The 15,989-nt window shown below is 38.7% G+C and overlaps 1 protein-coding gene across 1 annotated transcript in view; it reads left to right on the forward strand.

The window, feature by feature from the left end:
* Positions 1-7,343: 7,343 nt before the first annotated feature.
* The window catches only part of ZPLD1 (zona pellucida like domain containing 1), a 28,330-nt gene continuing 19,684 nt past the window's right edge, over positions 7,344-15,989 (forward strand). The window contains exons 1-2 of the mRNA XM_050960240.1: positions 7,344-7,449; positions 15,458-15,678. Of these exons, the coding sequence (XP_050816197.1) occupies positions 7,344-7,449; positions 15,458-15,678 (327 nt within the window). The remainder of the gene's footprint in view (positions 7,450-15,457; positions 15,679-15,989) is intronic.

Here is a 15,989-nt window from a genome sequence, read left to right on the forward strand (position 1 = left end):
ACTTCAAGTATACAAGGATGATCCTGGGATCAAATATTTGATGTTCAGTGCAAGTATTATACCTCACTATGGACACTCAGACATATTCTATGCATGATCTTTGTTGCATCGTCTGTATGTTCTCCTTGCCCTATTGTCAATATAATGGGATGACCCAATAACTGAGGGTGGGTAGGGATGTCAGAGAGAAATGAAGCTAGCAAAGAAGCAGATCTTAATTTACCTTTTAAAAAAAGAATATCTCTTTTTCCCTTTTGTAAAATCTCCCAGCACATGAATGCATTGATCTTCAACATATCTGATTCCCTTACTTCCATTTAAACATTATTTAACAACAAATTAAAACTTAATTATGGGCTGAGTGCTTCGAAAAGGCTGGCTAGTGGACACGTTCAGCACATATTTGTGGGCTTAATTTGGTTTCCAGTTTAGCATTGCAATTCACTGGGGATTGCTGATCTGCAGAATTTCTCTCTGCACTTCTGTGGGATTTTTCTGTTTTGTTTGATTTCAGAATTAGAACTTCATGGCATGGTTTGAAACCAGAGAAATCTAAATCTGAAAAGGAAGATAATTCTTTGTTCTTCAGAGTCTATGGATTGTTCTCCCAGCATGATTGTTCTGTCCACAAGTAAACCTTATGGTTGAAGCACATCCTACAGCTTCTTTATCTCCCAGGTGGAAGTATGACCTACCTTCCCTAAGACGCTATCTAAAAATATATGCTTTTAATTATTGATATGTCTATATTAAAAAAAAGGCAATTTTAAAGACCAGAATCCTGTTGTATCTGTGTCAGAAGACCCAAGGATTCAATGCATTGATGAGAAACAAGGGAAGACTTAGTATTAAAGACATGGGCTGGCTGATGATAGTGTCTGATCATTTAGTTAAAGTGGGATATGTTACAATAGGGAAATTGGCCTCATAACTGGAGGAAGTTGGCCCATATTTAAAATGGCTACTGCCATCCATGTGGTGCTGCCCATTTTAATTGGTATTTGTATTTATTTTTCCACTCATATTCACTGGAATATGAATACTGACAAAATGACCATGTAGACATATGGAGTGAATAGGACTGGAAGAATTGTTCCATAATTACAACTCAAGATGTTTCACCGCATTCATCACTGATACAGACTTGAGGTTTGAAATCAGATACAATATTTTCTTGAATAAAAGTGGTGATTTCTGTATGCTGTGATTTGTAGAGTCACATTATACGTTGTTCAATAGCATTCAGATAGCTAATAGGCATGTGTGAAAATGCTTGCAAACTTCAAATGTTTTGTAATTTTCATCATGGATTTTTTCATGTCTGAATATTTGTGTTGGAAAAGTCTTCTTCATTATTAATTCTTTAAAAAAAAAACGTTTGAGTCATCCAATGAGGGAGCATAAATAGTATCATGTGAGTTTGCTGATCTGTCATACACTGTGAATAATGATAAATTTTTCTCATAAATTATTTGGTGAATACTTAAAAATAATAAATATATTCATGGAAATCAGGATTGGCTCACAAATGAATTGTGATCAAAATATAGGGCTAAATTAGTAACGAATCTTGTTTATAATGAAAATCCAGGCAGCCCTACCAAAGAATCATGTCAGAGCTTGATTTCAAGATGGACAGATGCAAACAGAAGAAAATAAGTATGATAGACATAGAGCTTATTTGTCAGCTGTAGAAGAACAGAGAGAGGGGCTCTAGCTGGATAATCCACAGATAATTACTTTGCCATAAATGTCGTCATGTTATAGATTGATTTAAACAAAATGTTTTTGTATTCAATCACAAATAATACATTTAATTCTGGACATTTGTGAAGATTTTCTGGCATGGCAAAACTTGGGAAAGCAGGGTCAAGGTTCCAGAAAATGGTGATAATGATGTTACTGGGAGGTTGTTGTCACCCTGATCTGTTTCTTTGTAATGCAAAGTGTAGAACAGTCAGAACTGCCTCTGTACTGTGCATATAAAGAACCAACTTGATTCAGTAAACATCACTGCTAGCTGTTTCTATATTGTGAACATTTTATTGTTTCATTAAATAGGGCCTTTAATTTGTAGGATCATTTACATTTTGAATTGATTATTGTTTAAAAGAATGGAATAAACTGCAGTTTACAAAATGACTTAATTAACCTGGCTTGATGGGTCTTTTTAAATCTCTGACAGTCCCTTTGTCCGTGTCCTTTCTATTAATGCTTGAGATATTAATCAAGTGAACGTCTGTTGGTGTTAATGGAAGTCTTGTACACAAATTTCACCTCTGCCCCTATATCCATAGGGAAAATAGAACCTTTCAAAGCAGAAAATACCATACTTAATACGAGGGAGGGGACAGGGGGAAAATCATTTAGAAGTAAAATTATTAAACTGTTTAGGAAAATATTTTGGTGTGTTTGGGCCACATTGTCAGTTTTCTTCACAAAGCCAAAGCATTACAGTGTTTTTTATAAACAAAACACTTCAAATCATTTGAACATTAAAGATTACTTGAGAAAACCCTCAGCAGAGACAGCAATGGGAAAGGAGGACTTGGAAAAATAAATGAGAACTCAGCGTGTGTCAGTTGAAATTGGATCAGGTTTTTCAGCTAAGGATTTCATAGCCATTAAGGAACATATTTCTCTTATGGCATATGTCAGCATCTTTAAAGTCATAAAACTTCAAACTGTTTTTTTGACAACTGACTATATTTCTTACCTAGGCTAAGCAGCATTTTCAGGAATGCGCTGTGCGTGTTTTTCTTTTTCAAAATAGGCTCAAAGGACTTCACATAGTAGGGTTAAAAAAACTGCGAAATTATGTATTCCATGATTAGATGCTCATTTTTTTCTTGTTTAAATAGAAAAAAATATTTTCTGTACCTTGAATCTAAATACTGAAACTAGACTTAACTCCCACAAAAAAATAAAAAAATTCAGTCGTGACTTGATCACAGTGTATAAATATCTTCACAGTGAGAAAATACAGGATACTAAAGGGCTTTTTAATCTAGCAGAAAGAGGCATTATGAGATCTAATGACTGGAAATTAGTCAGACAAATTAGAAATAAGTCACACGTTTTTAATGGTGGGGGTGATTAACCACTGGAACAAACTACCAAGGAAAAGTGATGGATTCTCTATCTCTTGAAGTCTTTCTAGAAGTTAGTCAAACACACATTACTGGGCTTAAAACAGGAGTAACTGGATGAAATTCTATGGCCTATGTAATTCAGGAGATCAGACTAATGATCTAATGGTTGCTTCTGGCTTTAAAATCTATAAATCTGTATCTATATACCATTCAGCAAATAGTCCAGGTAAAATGATGAGGTTGATAATTATAATAGTCTGGCCATATGAGGTTGTGTAGGTATATAATTTTACATGGACTGTTTCATGCTAGTGTTGGTCCATTCACCAGCTGGGTAGTCACTAGCACTTTTGTACTGGAGTATTACAATGAGTAATGTGCGTTTTAATAGGCGGTGGACATATGATGGGGAGAGTTGGCTGTAGGTGTGCTTGCACCGTGGGAGGCTAGTCCAGACTAGTGGTCCCACCAAACCCAGTTTTTGATTCAAAACATGGTGTACTAAACTTGAGCCAGTGGTTGCTGAGGAGGCTGTTCTATTCTGTTTTGCACAGGTTTTTAATACAGCACTCATCACTTGTATTATCTGCCATAAGATCTACTCCATCTCATGTTGTATATAAATATTTCCTTAGATGTGGAATAAGCAACATAACTACTGAAGATGCAACTGATTATGGCCACGTCCACACTACAGAGTAAAATCGAAATTAATAAAATCGATTTTTATAAAACAGGTTTTATAAAATCGATTTTATGCGTCCACACTAGGGCACATTACTTCGGTGGTGTGCGTCCATGGTCCCAGGCTACCATCGATTTCCAGAGTGGTGCACTCTGGGTAGCTCAGTAAAAGAATGGGACCAATAACTTCAATTTCCGTCCACACTAACCCTAAATCGATATAGTAATATCGATTTTAGGGTTACTCCTCTCGTTGAGCAGGAGTACAGACGTCAATTTTAACACCCCTTAAAATCGATTTTAAGTGCCTTGTAGTGTGGACGGGTACAGCGTTAAGTCGATTTAACGCTGTTTAAATCGATTTAACGCTGTAGTGTGGACCAGGCCTATGTGTCTCAGCTTATACTAGTTAGGAATGCATGTTACTTTTTTATACCTCCTTGGAGAAGGAATTCTAAACCTCAATGGAAAATCACCAAAGTCCCACCTTTAAATTGTTGTTCTAAAAATAAGATGGGTAACATGAGGCTATTGCAATTTTTTTACCCAATTTTTTGGAAAAACATAAGTTGAACAAAAAAGTAGTCAGGCCCCCAAATCAGATTGCCTGGGCATGAATATGAAATGAAGGATCCACTAGAGTATATTATACCCATAACAATCTGAGTATGTCTGTCTTTAACATGCTAGCTAGTCAGAAATATACAGTAAAATCCTGCCAATGCTTGTTCCTGCCCCTATGAAATCTGTTGGAGTTGTCTTTGACTTCTGTGGGAACAAGCTGAGTCCTAGAGATTATGGTGTAAAATGTCTGATTACTGTCTTTCTGATTGAATATGCTTCACTTCAAGACTCTCTAATTCTGCCTTTATACTGTGGATAAGACTGCAGTTCCCAGGCTAGATCTTGAGGTTCTTCTTCAATATTTACCCAGGGCCCAATTGTACTCTCCTTATCCATCTGCGGAAGAGACAATCCATGCATGAATCTCACCTCCACTAAATGAAAAGGGTGTGGGCTGCCTCTGCCCGCCCCTTACCTCCATCTTGTCCTGCACTCCTTAAAAGATGACTCATGAGTGTGGTGTTCCATGAAAATCTCAGAGATGCATGCTACCCCTTAGCTCCTCAAACTGGTTTTTGAAGGGTTGGTAAAGGTGGGAAGATGGGGAGCAATTGAGCTCTCGGCCCTTAGTCAGACTTACATGAAAATCCAGTGAGTAAGAGTAACTAAAAACTGAGTGGGCCCATTAGATTCTAGACTACTCAAGAGGTTACTGGAGAAGAAGTGCTGCAAAAAATGTTATTTATTTGGGTCCATATCTTTCTTCTGTTTTGCTCCTCTCCTGCTAAGACAAATAAAACAGCAGCAGCTGAGTTGGGTTAAATATTTAAAATTTTAGAATTGACAGTAAAATCTGTTTTCCATTGAAACTGGAAAGGTTACTGTTATTCAGTGTTTTCCTCAGCTGCTTTTCAGATCAGTGATTTTGGTAGTAAGAAAACCAGTGTAGTAGCTAGAGAGGTAAAGCCAGATGAGTGTAAATCCAGAGTCATTCACTGAGGTCACAATGTAACTGGGTCAGAATCTGGCCCATATACAGCAGAACAATAATTGCAACTTTGTCCATCTGGTACTGTAAAAGCAGAGGAGCTGGGATGTTTTACTGCCAGAGAGATGTCATTTTCCTGAATGAAAAATATGGTTCTTACAAAATAAAAATAGAAATTGTAGGGGAAAGAGTGTTTCCAGCAGTGGGAAACAGAGGCCAAGGAGGAGAAAGTGTGAGAGTGCAAGTAAAGGTTTCTGCAGTAACCCATTTAGCCAGTTTCTTTCATAGCTTTTTCAACTCTTCTTGTCAACATTCACTGACAATAGGATCTAATGAATGAAATAAGAAGGCCAAAATATGCTCTCATTAACAACGCTTGAAATAAAATGGGATTGAACTTTTGTGACCTAGCAAATTTGGCCCAGAAGCTGCACAATTGCAGTAAGACGAAGCGTCTTTTGGATGGACCAATCAAAAATCTAGTTTGATTATAAAAGTACCACATTTAATAAGAACCTACTATGTACAGTATTCCATTTTTTCTTCTTGCTTGTTCAAGCAAAGTTGCACAGAAATTAATGGGTCAAATTTCTCCCAATTACACTTGTAACTCCCTTGATTGTGCTGGGATTGCAAAACTGTAAATGAGAGCAGAATTTGGTTCAAGATTGTATATGCTCCGTTTGCTTAAATTTTGCTTGGAGGGGAGAAGGAATTTTTATATATAGTGAATGTACCATATGAAGCGCTTTCTGCATGAGCCTTTTAAAAACTCAGATTTTGTTGGCTCTGTGGGCCCCATCCAAAACCCAGTGGAGTTCATGGGAGCTTTTCCATTAATGTCAGTGCACTTGGGATCAAACCTTGTGCAGGCACTAAAGATCTATTGGTACTTTTGTGAGAGTAAAGGTTTTAACCTAATGTCACTGGCTAGAACTTTCCCTCACCCTAAAGTTGTCAACTCTTCTGCACTATGACTGCTGTTCGCCATGCTAGAAATGGCTGCTTTTCAGTTATGTGGTATTTATACAGCTTGTGAAGGACTTTGAGATTATTTGGGATGAAAGACTGATGATAGTAATCTGAGTAATGTATCAATAGTACAAGCATTACAGAAACCCAAACTTCATAATTTACCACCTCTTAGAATTTCACAGCATCTACTGTCTGGAAACATATGGAGTATCTTGAGAGCTATATCAGAGAGCAGCATTCTTTCCTAAAATGAAAATGTTCCATTTCTTTTAAATTCTGCAAGTTGTAGATCTTTTGTCAAACATTTTTGACATTTTGGTAAAGCAAACATTCTTTGTGATTGCCCTGTGTTATATATCTATTGCATATACATTATACCTTGAGGGTTTTCTGTCAATCAGCATGTGTTCTAAGATGTCCGTTTGTTCTGATTTCGTAGCCTGGTTGCCAAATTTCATTTCAAATGTTTTCCGTTTCAGTGCAAACTCTCTCTAGTAAAGGGCAATGCAACTGCAGGAAAGCTTCCAAGGGCAGAATTTGGTGATAAGATATAAAAAGACAGATTTATTCCAGCACCTTATACTTGAGAAGTAATTTAGATACATTGAGCTGTATTGTTTTCAATGGTTTACTGAAGCAAAACTGTTGTTCTATCAGATATATCTAATTTGGCATTACCTCTCCTTAAGTATCTGAAATTAAAAGAACAAAAATATTCTCTGTATTTAACAGTTAAATGCTCTATTAAATCTGTAATATGCTTTTCAAACCTTTATTTCTTAGCTGTCTTAGGAGCTTTTTGTTTGCCATAGGATATAGGTCAACTCCATAGAAATCAACAGGCATTACTCATATCCAGCAGTCGGAGAAATGGGATCCCCTGCCCGTGGTGTGTTATCAATTTGGTTTGTGAGCCTTGTTTCTGATTCCTGGGTAGAAAACCTGAGTGGCTATAGAATCGTTAAATCTTTGCATTAAGTCTCTTTAATGCAATAAACAAATGCATGCAATAACTTCATAATGTCTTGCTAGGTTTTGCAATGGAACGAATATGGTTACTGCTCCTCCTGACAATTCAGGTGCTTTCGGTGACTGCACAGTTCAATGGATATAACTGTGAGGCCAACCTACATAGTAGGTTTCCTGGTAAGTGTTAATTGGCTTTTTAGAATGAGCTCTTTATTATGATTTCCAGTGATGATGATTTTTAAGTACAAAGCATTTAATCTGAGAGAAATCTAGAAACAGACCTTCACATAAAGGAATGTTAATTGTCAAGTGACAATGAAACTCCTTTGGAGTTGCATATTATGCCAACATTAATGGGGAAAAGGCCAAATTCAGTTCTGGTACAGGCAGGTGTAATTACATGGACATCACCAGGGTTAACCCATTTATGCCCTTATATTGTATCCAGAAAGTTCACCAGAGTTAATGTTGCTAGAATGATTGCTCCCAAATGTAAAAGGATTGGTCACGTGGTATAAAAACTGGGTGCAGCTAACTTTTTAGACATTTTAAATGGGAATTCTTTACCTTTTACAATTTTAATTAAAGCAGACCTTGTGAGATATATTTACATAAATCAGAGCTGTAATATGTATATTGGATTATGTGGCTGAAATGACATACTCTCTCTTTTTGTTTCTTAACTCACTCTCCCTTGTTTGTTTCTTGACTTCAAAACAAGGAAACCAGTGGATAAGGCCTGATATCATGGTCTGTGCTTCTACTAGTAATGGAATCAGACAATATAGCACTGAACTCTTAGCACAGCACTGTGCTGTAACACTTCTCAAATACTTTTTACGATTATAGCTTGGATTTGCTAGCATGAGTCAATTGTTATTGTCAGAATTATGATCCAGCAGCAAATCTACAATATGTAGTATTACTGTTTTTTCCATTCTGCCAACAGTATGCTACATGCCTGTGGGCGTGTTTAAATACAAAAGGTTTGATTCTCATCTCACTTAAACCGGTATAAATCATGGGTAACTCTGCTGAAGTTAATAGAGTTACTCATGGTATGAGAGGAGGATCAAGTGTGTTGGATCTACCTTAAAGACTTTACCATCTAAATACACCTACAGGGAGAGCTTGCATTACAAAATTTGACTCTTGTCAGTTACTGACATTGCTAGAGTTGTGCAGCTGTTCACTTTATATGTTTTTTACTGGTTCCATTCAAGGCTTCTTGCTTCTAAGTGTTAATGAGGAGACCAGCATGTTATTTGTAAATAGTGGCCTGAACTAGATCTTGAATTGAAATACCAGATTCATCAGCGCATTACATTAAAAGTACAGCTTGAAACTTACTCCAGGTTTACTCTAAGAACTTGTCTATATTTACAGCTCCGCAGCACTTAGTGAAGACTCTATCTATGCCATTGGCAGAGCTTCTCCCATGAACATAGGTGCACCACCTCTCCAAATAACTATGTTGATGGGAGAAACCTTCCCGTTGAGGTAGCACTGTCTACGCTGGAGGTTAGGCTGATATAACTACGTTGCTCAGCTGCATGGAAAATCCACACCCCTGAATGACGTAGTTATACCGACATAAATTGGTAATGTAGACCAGTCTTAAGACTGGGTAATTCTCCACAGACAATCAGAACTTATGGCTGCCTGATTCATCAGCAGCATAAAGTGGACTCTCATTCCACCTATCTGTCTCCTTTCTGGTGTAGGGGGGTGGAAAAGAGGGTGTGTGTCTGGCAAAGACAGTGTCATCTTCATGTAGGGCGATATATTGTCATACTGATCCTTGTCCATGCCTCACTTGGATGTTTTCCTACAAGGGAGGCTGCTCACCAAACATTTGCAGGGTGGTGTGCATCTGGTTTTTGCACATGAGCATTTAATTAGCTGAAGGATTGATTCATGAGGGCAAGGTATTTGACAGGTGGCTGGTGTGATCAGTTCATCCTCCAAGATCCATCCATGCCCAATAGGGGAGGGTAGTTTTGGATGCACTCAGTCATCTGGCAGCCATTCCATTGCTTGATAATCTGCCCTCTTGATAGAAAATGCAAGAGGGCATTGATAAATACACAGCTTGTTGGTGGCAATTTTTCTTTGTTTGTCTTCTTCTTGGAAAATATTCACTGATTATAGCGCTGCAAGTGTCACATTGTTGGTCTTCAAATGGTAAACGCTGCAGCTAAATCCCTGGAGCGGATTTATGAACTCATCAGTGACTGTTTCAGCTGTTCTTGCTCTGAAAGTGCTTGGAAGAGTCTTCAGAGGCTGAATCAAATGCCTTCTGGTAAGATAATTTGATCTTTCCAACCAACCTGCGAGAAATGTTGCATTCTGAAAGGGCATGGAAACCTAGCAGTGTGTCAGCTTTTAATAGCCGGAGTGATAGGAAAACATCTGTGAGGGATGTACAGTGATTCTGTACCCCAGCAGCCTGCATAAAAACAGAATCTTGTGGAAGTTTTGGGTAGAGTCTTACAAAGAGCACTAGAACATCTGTGTCTTGTGCAAAAATCCAGAGTTTAGCAGCACCTCTCTCTGGCACTGATCGCAGTCAAGATCATTTTAGTGTCAGCTTCCTCGTGGGAATGACAAAAAATTCCACTGAACAGTGCAAGGCAGCAGCTTCATTATGCCATGCAATGATGAAACTCTTCAAGCAATTCTTCATAAGCTGAAGCATTTTTCTTGCCAGATATGTGCTTAACTCATCCTTCATGTGAGTATGGGACAGTAGGTTCTCCATTGTGACGTTGGAGATGTTTATGGAGTCAAACATTTTATATTGCACAGGTGTAATACTATGGAGTCTCTTCTTTCTGGTAATATTTGTAATTGATTCCTCTGCATACATGTCAAATAAGAGGTGGACTTCATCATAGTTCCAGTATTTTCTCCTTAGCCTTATAATGAAGTGATCAGCGAACTCCTGGCAAGTGTTAACAGTTTCTGGTTTGTTGAGAGCTTCTACCTCAGCTGTGTCTTCTAGATTGCTACACTGAAAGGCCTCTGCTGGCATAAAGTACTAGTCATACTGTCAGTAGATGCTGGCTTAGGAAGACCACGCAAGACGTACATGTTTGCTGTTCACCTAGCAAACATGCATTGTTCTGTTGCATTCAAACATCAATTTGGTACCATGGAGAACTCGTACTTAACCTATGTGAGATTTTGGGAAACATCCCGATGAGATCTTGACATGATCAGGAGATGAGCAAACAATGACCTGTCTGTGGTCAGCTCTGTAATAGTCCCTGCCACCATCATTCTGAATGTCTTCTTTGCTTTAGAGCACAGATTTAGGCTGCTATTCTTGATTCTGTAGATTTTTATGAATCAAATGACACCACCCTTACCTTTCTGTTTTGCCCACAGAATTGCATGTGCTCTCAGACTAAACAGCTGTCTTTGGGTTGAAAGCACAGTTGCCAACTTTCACGTGATAAATAAGCACCCCGACTTTCACAATAAGCCAAATATTAAGCTAATCCCATTTCAAAACAAGACCAAAGCAAGCTAATCTCTTGAACACCAACACTCTTTGTGACTAGATACCCCCAACATGCAATCTGGGACTGTGGTGGGCCTGCTGTGCATTCTTGACTCTCTCCTGCCTTGCCCCTGCTTGCCAGGAACTGATAAAAGCTACAACAAGCAGCAAGCTACAAGCCAAACAAGCTAGTCAACAAGCAACTCACAAGCCAATTAAGCCAAAAACAAGCCCAATTTCTGCATTTTTAACCAGGATTTGGCATGTCTGGTTGAAAGGCTCAAATTTTCAATTCAGATGTTTCTCTCTCTCTTTCTTCTCAGAAATGACCAGAGAGCAGTAGACCTCAAAAAACATCTTGATGAAACCTTCATCAAAACAGATGATCTCTTCAAAATGTTCTGGCTTTGTCAAAGCTGAATATTTTGATTAAATTTTATGGTGTCTGAAGTGTTCCAACTAGCTTCCTTAGTCTACTTTTAATTCAGTTGGTTCTAAGGCAAACTCTCTCTCTCTCTGCTCCTGTTGTTTATGAGTAACACAAAGGAGATGCAAGTTGCAGTGGGAGTGTGAAAAATTTGTAAATTAGGCCCACACATGTAAATTACTAGTGTTCAGTGTCATAAATTCAATAGAAACGAGCCTGAAGTAGAGCATTCAGGGAGAGGTGGTAGGAGTATTTGCCTCTGGGTTCAGACTCATCTCTAACATCTATACTCTGTTTTTGTATTGCAGAATGGGAAAATTATACAGGAGTAACCCTAGGTACAGTGATAGGGAAGAACTTGGTATTGGGAAAGGCTAGATTGTTATAATGTAATCCAGAGGTAATAAATATATAATTAACTGAGCTAGGGCACTGCTCCTCTTAAAGTCAGTAGGAGTTTTGAAAATGACTTAAAGGTAAAGTAAAAGCACACTTCAAAAGTTGGTAGGAGTGAGGGTAAACACTTTTATTTTGCATTTACATTTGGCTGGTGGTAACACTGCAGGATAACCTTAATGGCACATTCCTGTTGCTATGTCCTCTTTTCCTGCTGCCCCCTCCTCCTTAACATATAACTGCAATGAGTGACTTGTTACCCACATCTCCTGAAGGCAAAGGGCCTGATTCTTCTCATACCTTTGTAAATTGGGGAGTAATTCCGTGGAAGTCAACAGAATTGCATAAGCTTATGTGTGAGGAAAATCTGAGCCCAAGTCAGCCCAACTCCTCCTACTTGCCTCCCACACCCATTTCTGCCCAGTGCTTAATGTCTAATGTGTAGAGCAGGACAGAGTTTGCCCTGTTTTGTACTGTTTTTGATTATTTTTTCTTTAATGCCACCATTTAAGGCTGCATGTAGTGTTGCTGTAGCTGTGTTGATCCCAGGATATTAGACACCCACCTTGTCTCACTATTGAGGCTGTCTAAATGAAATTACCCGGGCTTCTGTTGCATGGGGAAGAGCCAGTGCATTGTAATGGAGATTCATTTCCTTCTGCTGTGGCAAATGCAGCACAACAATTTATCTGAGCAGTCGTAATGGTATAGTATTGACTGAAGTTGTTCTGCCATTTTTAATAGCACTAAATCAGTAAGCAAATGCAATAAACTAGTTGTTGTTTAAAGGAGTAATGCCTGCATTTAACATGCTGAAAAATGTCTCTTTGTAGAGCATTGAAAAAAATGTTTAATAGTGTGCAGTCAGGAATGCGTCTGAAGACAAACTCTATATTATCTTGCACTAAAGCTAAACATAACTATCACTTGTTCCTCTAGCCCAGGGGTTCTCAAACTGGGGGTCTGGACCTCTCAGGGGGTCATGAGTTCATTACATGGGGGTTGCAATATGTCAGCCTCCACCCCAAACCGCCCTTTGCCTCTATTTAAATATGTAAAAATGTGGTTTTAATTCATAAGGGGAGGTCGCACTCAGAGGCTTGCTATAGGAAAGAGGTCACCAGTACAAAAGTTTGAGAACTAGTGCTCAAGCCTAAACAGATAGCTAAGGGTTAATGTCTCTTTCACCTGTAAAGGGGTAACAAATAACACCTGACCAGAGGACCAATCAGGAAACAAGACTTTTTCAAATCTGGGTGGAGGGAAGTTTGGGTGTGAGTTCTTTGTCTTGGGTCTGTGCCCTCTCGGCTCTGAGAGTGATCTTTCTATCTCCTGGCTTTCTAATCTTCTGTTTCCAAGTTGTAAGTACAAGAATAGTAAGACAATAGGTTTATATTGTTTTCTTTTGTGGGCTGCCTCTTTGGCTGCTTGTTCTCTTTTGTAGGCTGCCAGTTTGATGTTTTCTTCCTTTTCTTTCAGCCTCACCTCTTTTTCTCTTTTTTCCAGTTGTCGCCTGTGGTCTGCTTCTTTGATTTGTTTTTCTGCCTCCCTTTTTTCCTTGGAAGTCATGGTTCCTGTTTTCTTGTGTTGGGCTGCCCGCTGGTGTTTATTATCTGAACTGCAGGCTCTCTGTTGTCCCCTGAGGTTTGCGTAGCAACAATGCCTTTTTCTCTTTTTTCCTCTAGCTAATCTTTTAAATGTAAAGTAAACCAGAAAAACCACTTTATTTGCATGTGTATTGTGCTGGGTACATGACTCTCAATCGGAGTGCTATTGTCTAACAAAAGACTCTTTGTCACAGCTTAATGGTTCCTTGCTTAATATGCAAGCCAAAAACTGCAAGAGAGAGCAGAAAAAAAATTCTCTCTAGCTCCTTTTAAAACCAACCTCTTTTCTCTCTGCTTAAAAGCCCTAGCAGAGAAAAAGAAAATAATATTCCTACTGGCTTCTGGATTCTTCTATCTATCCACACCGCTCTGCCACCATGTCATAACATTTCTTCCCAGATCTGTACCTTAGCATCCAAAATATGGGTGTTAGCATGAAAACCTCCAAGCTTAGTTACCAGCTTGGACCTGGTAATTGCTGCCACCAGCCAGTAATTATACAGTGCCTAGCTCACTGTGGTCTCCCCAAAACCTTCCCTGGGGGACCCCCAGACTCAGATGCCTTGAGTCTTACAACAAAGGGAAATAACCCCCTCCCCTTGTTCCTTGTTACTTCCTCCCAGGCTCCCCTCCCTGGACGACCCTAGGAAACACAGTCCTGGAAACACAAGCACCGAGAGATCTAACCTCTCTCCCCCATCACCCAGAGGGTATGCAAAGTCAGGCTTAGTAAATTTAACACGAAGAGATTTTTCCCCCTGACTTCTTCCTCCCACCAATTCCCTAGTGAGCTGCAGACTCAATTCCCTGGAGTCCCCACTAAAGAAAAACTCCAACAGGTCTTAAAAAGAAAGCTTTATATAAAAAGAATGAAAAAGGACATAAAATGGTCTCTGTTAAGGTGACAATATACAGGGTCAATTGCTTAAAGGAAAAAAATGAATAAACAGCCTTATCCAAAAAGAATACAATTTAAAACATTCCAGCAACTATACACATGTAAATACAAAAGAAAACAATATAAACCTATTGTCTTACTATCCTTGTACTTACAACTTGGAAACAGAAGATTAGAAAGCCAGGAGATAGAAAGATCACTCTCAGAGCCGAGAGGGCACAGACCCAAGACAAAGAACAAAGAACTCACACCCAAACTTCCCTCCACCAAGATTTGAAAAAGTCTTGTTTCCTGATTGGTCCTCTGGTCAGGTGTTGTTTGTTACCCCTTTCCAGGTGAAAGAGACATTAGCCCTTATGAATTTGTCATAAACAGATAGCTAAGGGGAGGTCGCACTCAGAGGCTTGCTATATGAAAGAGGTCACCAGTACAAAAGTTTGAGAACTAGTGCTCAAGCCTGTTGTGATGTGTACATTTTTTTTCACTGAAGATCACAAGAGTCGTCAGGACTTTCAAACACAAGGCCAATCTTCATCTAAAAGTGTTTGAAACAGAAAGATGTGACTAGCTCTAATTGTCATTTTCTAGGTGTTTTGTATTCAAGGTGTTACAATGTGCAGTATGGTATATCTCCAACCTACTTCACTGTATTGATCACTATCTCTCATAAGCCAACTGATTTGTATTAATGCTAACGCTGAGTGTTCTTAAAAAGGAAAGCTTCAGAACAGTCATAATGAATTATTCTTATAAACTGTTGATTGCACTTCAGTCCTTTAACTGTCCTGTTTGAGCCTGTACTTGGCACCTGAAGTGGACTCTATCCTGCCTCAGATAAGCACTCTCAGCTTCTATGAGAGTTGTACAATTGCAATGGAGGGGAGAATTCAGCTCCCTGAATTTCTGTTGAAATCAGTGGGAATTACAAATGTGTTTATACAATGCCTAGCACAATGGTGTCATGTTCCACAAAAAATAAAGGCTTCAGGATCAGGCCCTATACCTTTAACCCTTTGCCAATTTGTATCCCTTGGCATTCTCTCAGTTTATCAATGAGATTATGATTTATTTAATGGTGAGATTTTGTGTAGTCACTTAAATTCCCTGGTAGATTATATTGCCAAGTATTTTAGTTCTGATTCTTCATCAGCCTAGTTAAAGAACAGATTAGTGAGGTTTTTACTTGATAACACCATACGGATCAAACCCTCTGACAATAGTATGAAGAGTGATTTGATAGAGCTGTAGAATATAACCAGACTAACTGATGTAGGAGTCATCCTAGCATTCCAATACAGTTGTCAAATGAAATCCCAGTTCTTACATTTGCTTTTCCTGTATTTTCCTTACAGCTGAACGAGATATCAGTGTCTACTGTGGAGTACAAGCAATTACTATGAAGATTAATTTTTGCACAGTTCTTTTTTCTGGTTATTCTGAAACGGATCTGGCCCTGAATGGGAAACATGGGGACGCTCACTGCAAGGGGTTTATAAATAACAACACCTTTCCAGCAGTAGTCATTTTCATCATCAATCTCAGCACTTTGGAGTCCTGTGGAAGCACTCTATTGGTAAGGCAAGATCACCGACAGATTGTATAATTGCTAGTAGTGCCTGGAATAGAGTGTGGGGGTTACTCCAGCACTGTATCCTTTACAAAACCCTCTGAAACAGTCTTATACACTTAGTAAAATAGTTCACTACACAAAAATTTGTTTTTTGAAAGAAATTGTTAGCACATCAATTTGAGTGCTGATAAGAAGCCAAGGACTAGGATATACTGGTTGACAACAACTTTATTCTTATAGAACTAGTTGGGAATTTTCCTTCAAAAGGCTTTTTCACTGGAAAATGTAGTTTCTTCACAAACAAAACTTTCTGC

This window comes from Gopherus flavomarginatus, chromosome 1, assembly GCF_025201925.1.
Source record: "Gopherus flavomarginatus isolate rGopFla2 chromosome 1, rGopFla2.mat.asm, whole genome shotgun sequence".
Lineage (NCBI taxonomy): Eukaryota > Metazoa > Chordata > Testudines > Testudinidae > Gopherus > Gopherus flavomarginatus.